At 38.6% G+C, this 19,303-nt stretch overlaps 1 protein-coding gene across 1 annotated transcript in view; it reads left to right on the plus strand.

Moving 5' to 3' along the window:
- The window catches only part of LOC147627187 (pyruvate dehydrogenase E1 component subunit alpha-1, mitochondrial-like), a 31,020-nt gene extending 29,103 nt beyond the window's left edge, over positions 1–1,917 (plus strand). The window contains exons 5-9 of the mRNA XM_086815813.1: positions 2–97; positions 195–266; positions 651–704; positions 938–1,003; positions 1,107–1,917. Of these exons, the coding sequence (XP_086671939.1) occupies positions 2–97; positions 195–266; positions 651–704; positions 938–1,003; positions 1,107–1,151 (333 nt within the window). The 3' untranslated portion in view covers positions 1,152–1,917. The remainder of the gene's footprint in view (position 1; positions 98–194; positions 267–650; positions 705–937; positions 1,004–1,106) is intronic.
- Positions 1,918–19,303: the final 17,386 nt, after the last annotated feature.

A 19,303-nucleotide genomic window follows, 5' to 3' on the forward strand; every position in this document is an offset into this window, starting at 1 on the left:
GATGATTGAGATGGATACTTACCGATATCATGGCCATTCAATGTCAGACCCTGGAAGTACCTACCGAACCAGGGATGAGATTGCTGAAATTAGAAGGGTACTCTAGTGAACCTAAACTGTGCAAAAATGGGGGTGGTTTTCTTTCCTTGCTGCTAACTTTTTGGCTATTACACATTTGACTGGTTATGTTGTAGAAACGTGACCCGATTGAGAAAATGAGGAAGTTGATTCTGGAAAAAGAGATAGCTACAGCAGAAGAGTTGAAGGTATACCATCAGGCCTCTCGAAAGCTCAGTTGTTAAGGTGTTTGGTTGATATGCCCGACGTTATGGGTTCAAACCCTGCTGGCTTCCCCGAATGATAATACCTTGTAATGTTGCCCGCGGGTGTGTGTGGGGTGTGGTGTTTGTAAAAGGGCATGCGGGGCCCTAAGAGGAGTCCTCTCATCAACTAGGAATTAGTTGCGCAATAGAAGGTATACCATCAGGCCTCTCGAAAAGCCCAGACCTTACACACATAATGCAATGTTGCTTGGAGACACACACACACACATCATCATGAGTTGGGTAATGTAATGTTAGTTCAGATAAATACACGTCTTCATGAGTTGGGTGTTGTTTTGTTGTAATTTACTATTGGGTTGATTACAGAGTATTGAGAAAGAGATAAAGAAGGAAGTTGAAGAGGCTCTTGCTCAGGCAAAGGTGGGGAATTGATATTTTTTCTTTTCCTCTTAACTTTACCACTAGTATGATGGGCTTTTATCTATAACTGATTGGGTTGCAGAAGCAAAGGATCAAAACTTTTATTTGTGAGAAAATGTATGTGTATATGTACGTATGTATGCATGTGTATTATATTAAGTTTTGTATGTGTATATGTATGTATGCGTATGTATTATATTGGGTTTTGTTGAAGGGAATCTTTGGTTTTACAGGAGAGTCCTCAGCCTGATCCAGCAGAGCTCTTCAGCAATATATATGCAAAAGGGCTGGGTACTGAGGTGAGATTTCAATAAAGCTTGCTTTAGCCAGCACATTGTTTCGACTACCCATGAGAAGACCATAGCCATGCACACATCTTAATATCCCTAGTTTCAACTACAGATTTTCGGATCGGATCGCAAGACCTCGGTAGCCACACTCCAGTAACAATGCTGCAGTTGAGTTTGATGTGTAAGACTGCATATGTTACTGTTGATTTGGTTCACATGCCAAATCCAAATTGATTCACATAATGTGCACATATGCACCATGCACATGGTGCGTGTGTATACAAGCTGGATATGAGCAATTGAATTGGAGGATGAGAAATACAAGCTGGATGTAAGCAGTTCACAATTGGAGGATGGGAAAGGTACTGAACTACGATAGAGTGCTTCCATGACTATGTATGGCAATGCTTTTATGCTCGTGCAGCCCAACTTCTATATGAGCCATCTAATCATTCGCAATGGTGCGTCTGTGTGCTTTGTGGGTGAAGATGGCATGGATTGTGTATGTGCTCTCATTAGTTGCATCTTATGGGGGCTTCAGACTTGTCCGTGGACAGCCCTCCCCTCCACGTCCCGTGTCCGGACGGTCATTGTGGCCACACGGAGGTGTCCGTCCCCATCCAATTTTTGGTGTTTCGTTTGTGTCCGTGTAAAGAGTGGTGGATCTGGGAAAGGCACCGCTAGACCAAAATGCGTTTGCCCGTTTGGAAACGTTTCATGAAGTACCAGCCCCAATTTTGCAAATTTTATTTTGCTTATAATATACTAGTACTCAACCTGTGTGTTGTTGAGGTATGTAGAAGACATTAAACTGTAACAATATGTAAAATGTTAGAAGACATTAAACTGTAACAATATGTAAAATGTTAACCTCTGTGACACGGTCATGGCATGAGACTTATGCTGGAAGCAAATGAGGGAGAACAATGGGGGATTCCACAAAGGTTGTTTTGCATTTGTATGTTCTTTTCACATCTCTCTCTCTCTCTCTCTCTCTCTCTCTCACACACACACACACATATGCATGCATACAGATAGGTGTCTCCTCTCTCTCTCTCTCTCTCTCTCTCTCTCTCTCTCTCATTTTATACTACGCGGGTGTGCATGTGTGCAAATGGGTGTGAGGCCCCCAATTCAACAATGGAATCCTCTCTCTCTCTCTCTCTCTCTCTCTCTCTCTCTCTCTTATATTTTATACTGCGTGGGGGTGTGTGCGTGCAAATGGGTTGTGAGCTTTGCCCCCAATTCAACGATGGAATCGACTTGATGTTCTTATATAGAATTATTTCTCTTACCATGGGTTTTGTCAAAAGAAAGAGCGTTCCTCTAAGAATACAAAAATGAAAAAGTTTTTGAGTCAAACCTTCAAATGTTTTCTTTAGTCTAAGCTTTTGTGGGCTTGTCACATGGCAAGCCTTATGTAGGTATTTAATAAGATTCTCTAGACATCCTATAGACAAAACATTTCAACCTTTTAATGCCAACATAAGAGATGAGGGTGAAGGCCTTAGAGAGCTTTGACAAATCAATGAACATGCGGGAATGACAGTTTAGGTTCAAAGAGTCTCTCAATGACATGTTTGAGTAATTGAGTTTCATGTAAGTGTTCGATGCTCTAGTGCAGGCATTGATAGAGATGATGAACTCGAAAGGGCATGTGCTATCATAAGGCAGCCCATGCTCACGACAACCGGCCACCCTCTTGTGCTTGAAGTAAGAAGCATTTAATCTCTGTCACCATTGAAAATATAAAGGAAGGAGTGTGTGCATGAGGACTTGACTTGCACATCTGATAGCCAATGTAGGCATGAGCAGCAACAGCCTTTGGCAAAGACATCTCTATGGCAAGGATGGAATTTGTATTGGTAGAGGTGTAGGCATGCTGGTGAAAGAAGTGATGGCCCTCCATGCAGCTGACTTGTCAACCGTACAAAAAACTGCACATTTGCTACTTCCACTATACCAACATAAGTCCTCTATCCATGTAGCTACGCATGCAAATATCTAGATTTACACACTAAAATGATTTTTCGCTCAAGTAGTCCTTTCGTGCCTTTGGTGTGAGAAGTCCTCACCCCACGCTGCGCATCCTCCTCTTGCGTGAGATCATTCTTTTTGTGTGATGTAGCAGGTGGCCAGCGGGCTGGGGTGTTGCCATCCAGTGCAGTTGTCAATCAATGCTAGTTACCTTCAACGTCGACGATGATGATAAAAGAAGACAGGGCCTCACACTGTTGTAGTAGACGGGGTTGTGTTGGAGCAGCAGCAAATTATGTCCCTCTCTCTCTCTCCACACAGAAACACACACACACACACATAATATGCACACTTAACGCAATATAGGGCCAACGCCAATCAACCGAGCAAATGATGCGAAGCGTTGTAGGTGCCATGAGCAAACGAAATGAAGCGTCAGCCAGCCAATTACTCCATTCCAGTTCTCTCATCCTGCAGCTTACCACGTTGCAAAAATAACGAAGTGTCAGCCGATTTCTCCATTTCAGTTCTTTGATCCTCAGCTTGCCACGTTGAAAAAATAGTCTTCGTCAATAATATGTAACTAGTATTGGACCCGCGCGTTGCTGCGGCAAGTAGAGTTCCAAAAAAATAGACTAAGTTTAGGTCATGTTTTCAGTAAACACAATACATTATTTCAAGTGACTTCATATATTATACATATCTCAAAATAACATCCATGTCTCGTAGATTTATGCGCGAAAACAAAAATATCATAGTAATGTAGCATACGAAGATGCAAAAAAGGACCAATATTACATATTCTCAAAATGCACCACAAAATACGTATTCTCAGTCAGTAATGTCAGAATTAACAAATTGAATTCTTCTCTTGTGAGAAGGATCATTCAATTGTCTCCTCATCACAATACGCTCTCTATTGTAAAGCGGTGATCCATCCCGCACATGCTCTACTATCGATGAATGCAAAGGACCTGCACAAACGAAACAACGATAAATCAAATCTCAAAAGGACCTGCACATAACGACACATCGATAAATAAAATCTCAAAAAAAACTTATAATAGAAAACCATAATCAAAATTACCTCGTACAATAGAACATCGAGTGGATGGTACATGAGGAGCTCTAGTATAAAACCCATAACGAATACCAATGGTCATGGTGGATGTAAGGAAACAACCACTTATCGGGTACTGAATACCCCTCAAATGATGCAAAGCATCTATCCATCTCTCTCCAAAACAAATAGATACCCCACTCCTCATCAGGAACACCGATCCCGTACATCTCGATGCCTTCATCGACAACTCTTACCATAAACGTATCAATGTCATGCAATATCCTAAAACCAAAGCATAACAAATAGGTTATACAATTATTTATATATAGGTTCAAAAAATATTCATACGATGCCTAATAATTACACTTATACTTACCCATCCCTATAAGCATCAATCATAATCCCTGCTACGTGACCTGTAGTAATAGGAGCTGACCATAGCGGTGGCTCTGTACAGATAGACATCCGTATAGAATGTCATGTTCCATACTTTGTAATCAAGAAAAGTTATGCAAATATAGAGAATAACTCACCTACTATCCTCGACAAAGGCATGTCCAATGTAAAGGTAATCTTAGACATGTCTGTCAAAACATAAACAACAAAAATAGGTACTTTTACCATGGACAAATATGTATAAAAAAAGAAATCACAACAAAATTAATCAAATTGCAGAACTTAAATAAGAAACCTGACTTGTCACTCCTGAAGTCATCAAGATCTCCTTATAAACAATTATATTGTTTGTTGTAGGTGTATAACTTTGAAGATCATCAAATGAACACTCCACATTAGCGTTATCCTCAAGTAACACCTTCACAGCATGAGGAGACCGTACTCGTGACAACGCGACATACAATTGCCCATGAGTAAACACTGGAGTCACCAAATACAACCCCAAGACATTTAGGGTTTGACCTTGTGATTTGTTTATTGACATGCCAAATGCCAGCCCCGCACGGGAAACTGTCTCCGCCTCATGGTGAATGCTAGTTGGGCCTCGCTATATAAAGGTAATCCGTGGAAGAAATACTCTTTCACCAACTTTAGTACTAGTGATGATTTCAGTCTCCAAGACTTTAGAGTGAAAGGCCTTACATATCATCCGTGTACCATTACAGAGTCCATGTCTTGGATCCAAGTTACGAAGCAAAATAACAGGAGCTTCTAACTTTAAAACCAAGCAGTGAGATGGATATCCGCCCCGAAGGTCGATTGTGTTCAAAAATTTTGTGGAATATAGGAATGAATTTTTATCATTTTCAAGAATTGAATTTGCACTGAAATATTGCTTAGGCTCACCAGGCATTGCATCCAAAGCTGTCTTATTCACAATATCCACTTGACTATTTATCGGAGCAAGAATAGTATGCTCACTAAAGTATGAAGCATATGTCGTAGTGATAGCCAATTCAGAGTATACCCAATGTACCAAGTCTTTAAGAGTCGATCTTTGCAAGACCATATTACTTGGTAGTGTCACCATCGTATTATCATCGCTACAATTCACTCCATTCCCAATATTCATGACCCACTGTTTAAACTCATTGCATCCATTAGTATTGATTGATTGAATACGCATATTTCCCGTTAACTTTAGAACTTTGATAGAGTTCCATAGAAAGGAACGACACAATGCTGCATTAACAATATCCTCACGTCTTTCCTTCATAATAACAGGCAAGATTTGTCTAAAATCTCTCCCCATTAATACAACCTTTTCACCAAATGGCTTATTTGAGAATAATACATCTTGTAAGCTCCTATCCAATGCTTCAAAAGTATAACGATGAATCATTGGAGCCTCATCCCAAATAATGAGCTTACAAACTCTCAAAACCTCAGCAAGTTGTCCATGTACAGGGATTTTGCAAGTTGAAGAATTGTTTAGCTCCAGAGGTATCTTGAATCTAGAATGTGCAGTACGTCCATTCGCCAAGAGTAGAGAAGCAATACCTAACGATGCAGTGGCCAAAGCAACATACCCTTGTCCACGTACTCGCGCAAGCAAGCAATTATACAAATAGGTCTTGCCCGATCTCCCCGGACCATCCAGGAAAAAAATGTCACCTGCATCTGTCGCAATTACATGCATTACAGCATCAAAAGCAACACGCTGGCTATCTGTTAATGTTGACTCCATAGCACTTGACAGGTTAGATTGTTCAACAGTATCAAAAGATCTCTCTTCCAAAAGCAATCTATTTTCACCCAAGACTTCCAAATCAGTTCTGTTTAGTTCAGGCATTCCTTCAAAATCTGCCAATGTCCGTCTCTGAGCACGAAGAATTTCTTCTAAATGTAGTAGTGCATGAGTTTCAGCTAATTGTTCAATACCAATAAACTGACCCCTGCTTCTCGATAACTGGTATAGAAAATCTTCTATCATTTCTTCTCGAAATCTCTTCCACAATATTCCTGGACAGGAAGGCTCACAAAATAGCAATATGGTACCAAAAAGACATCTCAATTGCAAGGCATTTTGCATGGATGATGCTTCCTCCATACATGCAACCCATTCAGAATCATCTTCCAGTATCCCTCTAGCAATGCAAGCTGCCTTGAAAGAAGGATAGATGTGACCATTGAGCGAACGCAAATCTTCAAATGACTTAGATCCTTTACATATTGTAAGAAGTAGGCGAACATAGTATGCCTCACGTGCCAAAGGAGCTACAAAGTATATGCACCCTATAGTGTTTCCAATCTTTCTTTTGGTCCATTTCTTCAACCCATTGTTGAGGGAAATCACTATACAATGTATTGTTTGCTTCAGGATGTTGTTGATTACAGGTAAACCATTCAGTCATAGTAGTCTTGCCTACATTTTCCCTCTGAAAAACATCTACAATATTATCATCATCTCTGAAGATAACATTATGACCCCCATCTAAGTGTACCTGCAACCATTGCATATCAGGCTTCTCGTTGTGTAAATCATACTCAAAGAGTCTCCAACATGCCTCTGATGCAGAGACGTAACATGTATCCAAATACCTCTGAATCTCATCGACAGCATTAACATCCCCACCTTGTACAGTGCTAAATCTTATTGTTGCTCTGTCATGCCCCTTGTATATGTACTTGTAAAGATATTTCACTGCTGCTATTATTGAGCATATTTCCACATTTACATGAGCATTATATGTGACTGAAAGATAAGGGTTATATGGCACAACCCATCTATTATCAACATTACACTTTTTCAATGCCACAGTTTTTCCATCATTTTGACGCATATACACGGGGTAGCCACTCTCATCCACAGTAGTCTCTTGTGCAAAAGCTCGTGGATAGTTCCTTGTGCATTTCCCTTTATCCATACAAATTGCACTTGGATTGAATGGCCCACAGGGCCCATGGATATTGCAATGCAACATGACATCATGCAGAGCAGGAAACATTTGCTTGTCAGGCAATTCGGCACGTACTAATCTGTCATAGTCTTGGAGAGTCAGGTTTATGGGCACTATCCAAGATCAATAACGTGTGTGAATGAGGCAATCCTCTTTTTTGGAACTCAATGACACTCAATAACGTGTGTGAATGAGGCAATCCTCTTTTTTGGAACTCAATGACACTCACATATCCAATCACCTTACCAAAGAGCTCCTTCTTCACGATATTTTTTATCATATCTGAATGTTTTTGGTGAAACACTCTAGTAGTCAAATCAGGCCGGTCACATGCACTTTGCCCCGGGAGTAAAGCATCTAATACCTCTGGCCACTTTGGGTTATAGGTGAAAGTAATGAATAAATCGGGCTTGCCCTTTGAACGAACAATTGCCATGGCATCCTGATAAAGTTGATACATTTGTCGTGGCCCACCAGTAAAATTGGAAGGTAACACTATTCTACTTTCCACTGTCCTTCCTGCAATACCACTTCCACTTCCTTCCAAATGAAGCATGTCTACTAAACCACTATAAACCTCTGAACGCAAACTTTTTTGATTATGGCGTAGCCAAGATAATCATGACTCTTCAACACTGCAATAGGTATCAACCATAAACTGTTGCAACAACCTTCCACCACGTAGCAAGCATGCATTTGTATGTGGGCGAATTTGCAATCGATAAGCATAGTATTGTTGTTGAGTCACACAATGACCATTTCTCAATGCACTCACTTGTGCATCAGCATAAGGGATTCTCAAGTGCCATCCGTCCTCCCCTCTTGGAAATAACATGACGTACAAAAGAGGCATATAGCACCTATGCAAATTAGAGATGTGTTTGCATGTGCCTTATCGAGTATGCAATAAAATATCACGACGACCAACATTATGATCATCACCTTGACCAATCATGATACCAGCAATCTCGGAAGCTGTTGGCATTGAGTGTACTGCCTAGATGTGGATTTCGTCTCACATATAGTCATTTTCAAATCCAAACTTGGATTGTCACTCAACATTCTTCCCACATACTTAAAAGCTTGTGCAAATGGATTAGAAGTGTGCATCATGGATTGAAGTGCTTCTAGGATTGTGGATTCCAATCCATTCATGACACCTAGTCGATTTTGTAATTCGTGCTCAGTATCAAACACATACAACTGTGCAAACTGTGGATTAGGATTGTACATATTATTGGGGACCAAGGACCCAATCCGATGATAAACAGTCCCTTGCACCTTGAAAGTATAGACACTACTATTGTGAAAGAGAGAGTCATCTATTTGTGCACCCAATGATGAAAAAGCCAACACACTATTATAAGCCCTGATGTTTTCTCGAAATTTTTTACTTGTAGTGTCACTACCAATCAAAAGAGACCTTAATGGCTCAGGTGGTTCAGCAAGTGAAGGAACAGACACACGCCCATGTTTACAACAATATTTGCCAAGAACCTGTCCACAACTCATCTTCTTTTCACTTGCCCATAATTGTGCTCCACAAAACCGACACTCATGTGTCATCCCTCCTAATGAGTGACTTAAAGTGCACGAATATACCAAAGGCCAAGTAGTTGCATGTGTACCTTACGGGCGGGAGTTCATGGAGGATAGACAAAATCCCTCCCTTTCTTTTTTCAAATACATAAGAGGGAATTTCTCCGATACTCTCCCTTCTTATTGTATTAGCAAATGGCACTTCTCTCTCTTCATGGGCAAAAAAGGAAGACATTGTAATTGCATTACCCTCATTTACTCTTCTAGCTGCATTATAAGATGTCCTATTTCTAGCGATGAAGCGACGGTACCTTCTTGTAAGTCTCAAACTTTGAACCAGTGACATCCCTGAATAAACTCCACTTGCCATTTCCCTTGTTATTTCTTTCAAAAGAGTCCTATTCCTAGCAATTTCATGGGGTGAACACTTCTAGCACTCTTGTTAGATATCCTTTTATCTCCACCCAGGACAATTTGAGACCTCTTAGTGCTAGATTGAGGTAAATACATCAAAGTTTCTTTTGCTACTTGTTTTTGTGCACAAAAGGTATTGTTTTCTGAAAGAATCCTATGTCTCTTGCATCAATACATCACCGGTATTACAGATAACATTATGCATCCTTGCATCACAACAATGAGGTTCACTATCCCTTGACTCCTGTGCACATTTTATTTTTTCATTTCTTCTTCTTTTCCTTGGAGCATTCAAGGAAATGGTCTGAAGAGGACACCTCAAACTACGTGTCTCTACCATTCTTGCTATAAACCTAATTCTATCATAAAATAGTAGTCATTTTCTTTATTATAAAATAGTAAACATTGAATAAAAATAATAATAATTTTTCTATAATATTTGTGTATACACATAATATACAATCCCTCATGAGATTTTCTCCAATCTTCACATACATACTAAAAGATTATAAAGCTCTCTCTCTCTCTCTCTCTCTCTCTCTCTCTCTCTCTCTCTCTCTCTTGGGATGACATTTACCCACCTGGGTTCAAGTCTCCCCATCGATTGGGTAGAAATAACCCTCTAAGTCGACGTTAAGCGGTCTAGTCTCAAGTGGGTATATACACATGTATATGTATATATATATATATACACACACATATATATACATACATATATATATATACATCTATATATACATGTGTATATACATGTATATATACATCTATATATACATGTATATATATATATATATGTATATACATGAATATATACATGTATATACATGAATATATATATATATATATATATATATATACATATGTATATATATATGTATATATATATATATACATGTATATATATGTATATACATATACATGTATATACATGTATATATATATATATATACATGTATATATATATATACATGTATATATATATATATATACATATGTATATATATATATGTATATATACACATATATATACACGTATATACATATATATATACATATATCTATATGCCTATCCATCCCTTTGACTCAAGCTAGATTGTGCTTATATGTAGGTAAGTAAATGTCATAAACTTATTTGATCTTTGCCAAGTTTCATCTTTTCTCATGAGCATTAAAATCCTTATGCTCTTATCAAACTATATCGAACTATTCGTATTTAAAAATCATAAATTCTAAAAATAAACATACAATTAAGAAGAAAAACAAAAATAAAGCAAACTTTTGGTAGCTTACCTCAAAAGACTAAGGAAGACCCAAACTATATGACAAATCAACAATATGGCAGCCCTATGAAAAGCTAATGTACCTACATTGATCCACAAAGTAGAATAGATGAGAGCTCTTTCCATCCCCTTAACTTCATTTCACATTTTTCCTTAAAACTTACATATATAAAAATAACAGACAAAATCTATAATCCTAAACCATTACATATATACTTATAAAAAGATAATAACAATGTCACAAATATTACAAAAACATTATAAAATCAACATCCAATGTCTTCCAATGACCAAACCAAGCTTAGAAATCTCTCTCTCTCTCTCTCTCTTCCCCCCATGTACATATAAGAGACAAAAAGCCATAAAAAGAGAATTTTCTATAAAAAACCATTAAAAGAGACATTCTCTATAATCTCCATATAAATACTAAGAGATTATATCCATATATATAAATCTCTCTCTCTCTCTCTCTCTCTCTCTCTCTCTCTCTCTCTCTCTCTCAATGATATCTGAGAGACAAAAAGAACCATCATTATCATTCGAGTACTTAGAGCCCAAAGTTACAAAAAGATAATACTGTCATAAGCATTACAAAAGGATCATAACATCAACTCCTAATCGGTGAACCAAATGAATAATTACATTCCACGTGTTTGCAATCTATAACTCATTTTGGTAATAAGTAAAGGACCATCATTATCATTAGAGTATTTAGAGCCCAAAGTTACGAAAAGATAATAGTGTCATAAGCATTACAAAAGGATCATAAGATTAACTCCTAATTGGTGAACCAATTGAGTAATTACATTCCACGTGTTTGCAATCTACGACTCATTTTGGTAAGTAACGCCCCAAACCTATTCAATGTTACTTTAAGGCCTGATACTTCCATTCCAAACCTATCAACATGGGCACTTAACTTGCTTGTTGCTCTTTTATAGCATCAATTGTCTTTCGACAACCAATATCACAAAGGTGTGCTTCTCCGAAAGCACCACATGTATCCATTATGCGGAGGTAGGTAGCTTCGACAATATCCTTGATCTTGTGATTGCCACTTATAATGGCAGAAACTGATTCTCGAGTTGAACTGCTCTCCCCACTTCCATGATTTCTTATGCACTAACCAAGACCAGCAATCAAATGGGAGTTTGTGTCGTTGACCAAATGGAGTATATTCTTTGATGTTACATTTATTGTCTTCTTTCCATTTCAAGTCTTCTTACCATGGTTACGTCGCACCCACTAAGTAGAGGTTTTTAGTTTCCGCTGGCATTGCTTAAAAGCATGCATTATTCGTTGAGTCTTCTCATTATCTTCGCTTACCTCAAATTGTTGAGGTCTTGAATACTCTGCACGATGGCTTCTATCCTCAACGTCCATCGAACACCTCACAATTTTTCCCTCGTTATCCATACTGTACATCATTAAGAAATATATTAATGAAATATTTTTTAAATTTTATTTAATCTAGAAGAAATTATGGATTATGAAAATAATCCAAACGATGAATCATAAACTAAATCACATGTACGTAGAATAGATTGATACCCAACTACGCTCAAGTGAATGAATGGTAAAAAGGTATCCACATGATGTATATGTATATGTATCTATATGTATATGCATATACATATACATACATATATGTATGTATACGTATTTGTATATGTATATATATATGTATATGCATATACATACATATATATATGTATGTGTATTTGTATATATATCTATATGTCTGAAGGCGGTTCACCTAATTTTAGCTTTTAGGAAACTCATTTAAAAAGATGGATGAGAGTGCGGGCCCAAGGGATTCACCTAGGAATATGTAAAATATCATGTGAGTTAAACAAAAGGAGCTTACAATTTCATCGACTTACATAAAGTTTTACATACATCCTCGATTTTTTAAATACAAAGAATGAAAAAAGTTGTAAGTTTAACCGTAGTTTATTACCTTGAAGTTAACAAAATGGGTATATTTAAAACATCAAGCTTCATAGATCAAAGAGTTTTAAACTACTCCTTTAGTGAACTCCCTTACACTTGTAAAGAAATCTGTTCTTGAAGGCATTCATGTCAATAATTCGAGCATAAGAGGTATGAGGGGCAATGCTCTCTGGGTCACCAACACCAAGAAGCCTTTCGACATACACGCTGATCATGCACGTCGCGGGATCAATTGCAAGGCAATAGCCATCAATGCAGAAGGGATTTGGTCCCATGGGCTTCTCAGGTATCACAACAAAAACCAAGACAGTGATCGATCGTTTCCTTCTGGCCATGGCGAAATTATGGATTATGAAAATAATCCAAACGGTGAATCACAAACTAAATCACACGTACGTAGAATAGATTAAGACCCAACTATGCTCAAGTGAATGAATGGTAAAAAGGTATCCACATGATGTATATGTATATGTATCTATATGTATATGTATATGTATATGTATATGTATATGTATATGCATATGCATATGCATGTACATACATATATGTACATATACATACATATATGTACATATACATACATATATGTATATGTATATGTATATGTATATGTATATGTATATGTATATACATATACATATGTATATGCATATGCATATGTATATGCATATGCATATGCATATACATACATATATGTATGTATACGTATTTGTATATGTATATATATATGTATATGCATATACATACATATATATATGTATATGTATTTGTATATATATCTATATATGTCTGAAGGCGGTTCACCTAATTTTAGCTTTTAGGAAACTCATTTAAAAAGATGGATGAGAGTGCGGGCCCAAGGGATTCACCTAGGAATATGTAAAATATCATGTGAGTTAAACAAAAGGAGCTTACAATTTCATCGACTTACATAAAGTTTCACATACATCCTCGATTTTTTAAATACAAAGAATGAAAAAAGTTGTAAGTTTAACCGTAGTTTATTACCTTGAAGTTAACAAAATGGGTATATTTAAAACATCAAGCTTCATAGATCAAAGAGTTTTAAACTACTCCTTCAGTGAACTCCCTTACACTTATCGTAAAGAAATTATTTCTTGAAGGCGTTCATGTCAATAATTCGAGCATAAGAGGTATGAGGGGCAATGCTCTCTGGGTCACCAACACCAAGAAGCCTTTCGACATACACGCCGATCATCATGCACGTCGCGGGATCAATTGCAAGGCAATAGCTGTCAATGCAGAAGGGATTTGGTCCCATGGGCTTCTCAGGTATCACAACAAAAACCAAGACAGTGATCGATCGTTTCCTTCTGGCCATGGCGAAGGGGCTGCCATTGGCCGCACCGTTGACATCAAGCCATTCATGAATAGCCTCCTCTCCCATCCATGAATGCATCGAGTTCAAGGTAGCAGCGCAGTACCAGTTCTGGTTTGCAGCGCATTTTTGTGTGCGTTTTAAAACCTTCTTCTGCCTCCTACTGTCAAATTATAAAACCAAGCCGAACATGGCATTGCTTACTTATCAAATTAGCCCTCCTTTTGAATTAACCCCGCTTTTGGCTAGCCACGTGGAAGGAGGGAGAGTTGTGGTTAATCTTGTATAGATATAGATAAATATATATAATACATTTTGTTTGAAATCTTTAGGTAGTCCTCTATATATATATATATATATATATATATATATATATATATATATATATTCAATATAAATAAATCTTTTATTTAAAACAAAACAATCCAAATCTTTATCAAACATTAATCAAAAGTCATCAGTCTTTGACTTTTTAGGAAGGTTTTGAATTGATGTTTATATTAGGTTGAATCATTAATAAAACAATTCATTACAACACTCATGTATACAATTGGACCTTAATTAGTAATTATAGGTTGCCAGATATGATAATGCTTTTTTATTGATGCGCAAATTTAAAACAAAACGAATCATTCTACACACTCCCTTTATCTTGTATACACTTTGTTTATATAATACATTTTGTATATATAAAATGACCTTGAGCAAAATAAAAGACCTTGAGCAATGAAGCACTTGGAGGAGGCAAAGGCGGTGGAGGAACTCGAGCAAAGCTGGCAGACTGAGGTGCCTGGCAAACGTAGAATAACCAAAATTTTTAAAAATCTGAAGGCTAGCCAAAATGCAACCACTTTTTCTCAATCATTTTTTTATTAAAAAACCCAAATTATTCTACACTTTCTCTCTCTCTCTCTCTCTCTCTCTCTCTCTCTCTCTCTCTCTCTCTCTCTCTCTCTATATATATATATATATATATATATATATATATATATATATATATATATAAAACAAAACAAATCATTTTTTATTTAAAAAATCCAAAATCATTTTACTCTCTCTCTCTCTCTCTCTCTCTCTCTCTCTCTCTCTCTCTCTCTCTCTCTCTCTCTCTCTCTATATATATATATATATATATATATATATATATATATATATACAGAGAGAGAGATACATGTATATTTACATATACATAAACAAATCATTCTACACTCTCCCTTTATCTTCTAGAATAGGAATATGTATATTATATATAAATAAATCTTTTATTTAAAACAAAATGAATCATTCTACACTCACCCTTTATCTTGTATACACTTTGTCCGAATTAATCATGCCCCACCTCCCTCCACGTGGGCAAAGGACATATTCCTCAGACTTATTTTCATCCATCTTTTTAAACTAGTTTCCTAAGAGTTCTAAAAGTGTATTTTGTAAAATGATTTTGGACTTTTTAAATAAAAAATGATTTGTTTTGTTATATATATATATATATATATATATATATATATAGAGAGAGAGAGAGAGAGAGAGAGAGTGTAGAATAATTTGGGTTTTTTAATTAAAAAATGATTGAGAAAAAGTGGTTGCATTTTGGCTAGCCTTCATATTTTTAAAAATTTTGGTTATTCTATGTATGCCAGGCACCTCAGTCTGCCAGCTTTGAGCTCCACGTGGTCGTGCCTTCGCCTCCTTGAGCTCCTCGATCGCCTTTGCCTCCTCCAAGTGCTTCATTGCTCAAGGTCTTTTATTTTGCTCAAGGTCATTTTATATATACAAAATGTATTATATAAACAAAGTGTATACAAGATAAAGGGAGAGCGTAGAATGATTCGTTTTGTTTTAAATTTGCGCATCAATAAAAAAGCATTATCATATCTGACGACCTATATATGACTAATTAAGGTCCAATTGTATACATGAGTGTTGTCCAAAAAAAGAAAAGAAAAAGCGTGCCCAACATTGCTTTTACACATGGAAGCTTTATGGCAGCCTGCCATGTCAAAATAGAGTTGGACCACCATCTACATCAGTCTGGAACTGTCTCTCGATCATGTGTGCGAAAAGCTTCTGAGTTTATGCCCCTACCCTCTGCTTTTTCTTTGCAAGGTTGCATTGCAAAGGCTATAAAGAACTTACGCCCGTGTAGAGGTTGCAGAGGTTGGCAGGTTTCGAATTCATCTCTCCTTCATCTTCACCTAAACGTTTTTTTCTCAAATTTCACGTACCTGCAAGATGAGCAAGCTGGTGGTGGTGAAATATATATTTGTGTTATATATAAATATATATAATTTAACGTTTTATATTTTCTGATCAATCTTAATCATCGCTCAATCCATCTTTGTCCAGAAGCTCTGGCTATGACCCTCCCGCGCCAGCTCTTGAATACCGACAGCCTAGTCCTCCTCAACAGAAGCTCCGGCTATGACCCTCCCCGCTCGACACCAGTCAACCTCCTCCGCCCCAACTCCGGCAGCCCGGTCCGTCTTCTCTAGGTGCAGCTGTTACCCGACCCCTCCAGCACACTTGGAGCTCCGGTCAGGGTGTCGTCCGCGCCAGCTCTTGGATGCAACCAATGCTATCTTGGTGGCCGCTGCATTGATTGCAAGCGTTACATTTGCCGGGTGGCTTCAGCCGCCTCTCAATTACACCACCACATACTACGACCTGCCTCCAGTGGCCTCCCCTCCCGCTCCTCCGTCCACGTTGCCGTGCAACAGCACGTGGGTGTGCGCGTGTTTTGGGCTTTCAACAGCCAGTCTTTCATCTTCTCCATCGCCACCATCCTAGCAAGGCTGGTGGGTGTAGTCCCCATCCCTAGCCGCTACATCGCCACCACCGTGGTATATCTCCGTCACACCTTGCTAGTGGCATCTATCATGCTCACGTTTTCCATCGTCTGTGTGATGGGTGCATTTGCTGCGGGGCAGGCTTCGCCGTCCTGCCGCCCATGTTGAAGTACCGGGCCAACATGATGGGATCCTTGATCGCGCCAGGTGTTCCTCCTCCTCTTGGCATGGTTCATGCGTCGTTTCTGGCCGCCATGGGACCGTGTCCGTGCTGTTGTGAAATGTTTCTTGCATCATGTCTGTCCCTCATGGAACCGCAAGCTGACGACATAAGTACTGATCGCATCTGGGAAGTTGATGGCCTAGACAGTGATGGACATCTGAATACCGACAGCCTGGTCCTCCTCAACAGAAGCTCCGGCTATGACCCTCCCCGCTCAATCCATCTTTGTCCAATTCGATCAACTCGAAAACATCTAGCTTTACAACATCATAACGTTCATTTTGGCTCTTCGCTTACAATGGACACGGATGGGAAACTTCGAACGTAGCCTCTACTCAGGGAGAAACGTACCTGCACTGTGTGGAGCTCGAGGCGACTCAAAAGCGTGGAATAGCAGGCGTGGAACAGCAGTGATGGAAGCGTGGAACAGCAGGCCACTGGAACTGATTGGACCCAGACGCGCTGGAGGAGTGGGTATCAAATGCAAGCGTGAACGTCACGCTTGCAGGAGGACGGGGTATTTTGAAATAGCCCCACCTCCTTTGCCCACGTGGAGGGAGGTGGGGTTCTCCTTAATCCTGTATAGATAGATTAGCGGGCCACACCTTTTTCCTTAAGGTTAGGATATGGTCACAAGGATATGGCCAAACCTTTCCTCCCCAATGCAAATGATGCCTATAATGCTTGTGGTTCCTGCAGGGTGCGCCGCTCTAGAATGTGCAAGCCTCTTGAGTCTCTAGCCCATATGCTATTAAAAGAGCCACATTCTTTTTGAGTTCTCTATCCAAGTGTTTTTCAAGTTATCTCTTAGTTATGTACTCTAGAGAGTTAGTTCTACGTGTTCTCCCTCCCTCTCCCTCTCCCTCTCTCTCTCTCTCTCTCTCTTACTCTTATTTGATCAAGTTTTATCTCTTAGCTAGAGGCTTAAGCCATGGAAAATGAATCTTAAATTAATGGAGGCTCACTCAAATCCTTAAAAGCCAATGGGAGGAGGAGATGGCCCAGCCATTATTAGTGGGAAGTGGACAATTTTACCAAATAGCAAGAGAGGGAGTGCCAAGAGATTCAAATGCGGAGTGTGCAGTTGAGAGTGGTGGGGCTTCTGAGCGAGTTAATTGGTCTTAGTGGATATGAGATCGAAAAGTGTAAGCAGGTCGCCACACATCTCAATGCGGAATCGTAGCATGATGTACGCAGTTCCACGGAGCCAAAAAGAGACTCATATCGTATCTGCAACTCCAACAAATGATATTAATAGACCTGTGGATGCAACCAACGCTTAGGGAGGCAAGCTCCATCTTTTGCTAGCATGGTACTCCATGCCAATCAAAAGGTAATACTACATGACATCCTCAAAGGAAAGCACTAGGATCGACCCACTTTTTTTACTCTGGTATCCCTTTTAATGTGTCCTGATCTCCTTCTTCAAGGAGATGGTGTCTTAAATTGCAACCTTAAAGCCCACTAATCACTCACCCACATATTATGCATTACATGAGAGACTTTTACAAGATGAGGTCTTAATCATTAATGATGCCTTAGTTCTTGTGAAAGAAAATGGGATATCTATCAGATATCTTTGATATGGGAGAGATGACTAGAGGGATGTACACAACCACTCTTTTGTTGGACTCAAGATCAAAGTAGTAACACACACATATAGATGAAGCAACACTCAAAGTGAGAAATGAGTGGAGTACAATTGAAGTGACATGTAAGATCACTTACACACACTCATAAGAGTGTGTACACATGCTTGGGAGAAAAAGTCTCCCAAAGAGTGAAGTACAAGTGAAGTGACATGATAAGGTCACTTACACACACTCATAAGAGTGCGTGCACATGCTCGAGAGAAAAAACTTCCTAAAAGTCATGCCCACACATCACTACCATATAAATGGCTATAAACCCCACCTGTAGTGATGATGTGAACATGTATCGGGATCATGTAGCTGATCAATACTCAAATGACAAAAAAAAAAAACCAAATCTTTACAAAAAGTTTCAAACTGAGAGAGAGAGAGAGAGAGAGAGAGAGAGAGAGAGAGAGAGCTTTCATGAACATATCTACCACATCGTTGTGCGTAGAGACATAAGCCAAGCTAATCTCTTTTGTAATGTGTCTCTCCCTAACATAATCTCTTTTGTAATGTGTCTCTCCCTAACATAATAATAATGCACCTCAATCTGCTTTGTGTGAGCATGAAAGACTAGGTTCCTCACACAATGTCTAATGCACTTTGGTTGTCATTGAAGATGGAGGTGGGGGGGCTACTTTGAGCCATACACACTCCACATTCATTGTCAAAGTTACCATGTACTTAGCTTCACAGCTCTTGAAGTGGCCACTATCGAGCTACTTCTTGTTGACCCATGATA

This window comes from Cibotium barometz, chromosome 21, assembly GCF_041138505.1.
Source record: "Cibotium barometz isolate CiBa-2024 chromosome 21, ASM4113850v1, whole genome shotgun sequence".
In the NCBI taxonomy this organism is placed as follows: domain Eukaryota; kingdom Viridiplantae; phylum Streptophyta; class Polypodiopsida; order Cyatheales; family Cibotiaceae; genus Cibotium; species Cibotium barometz.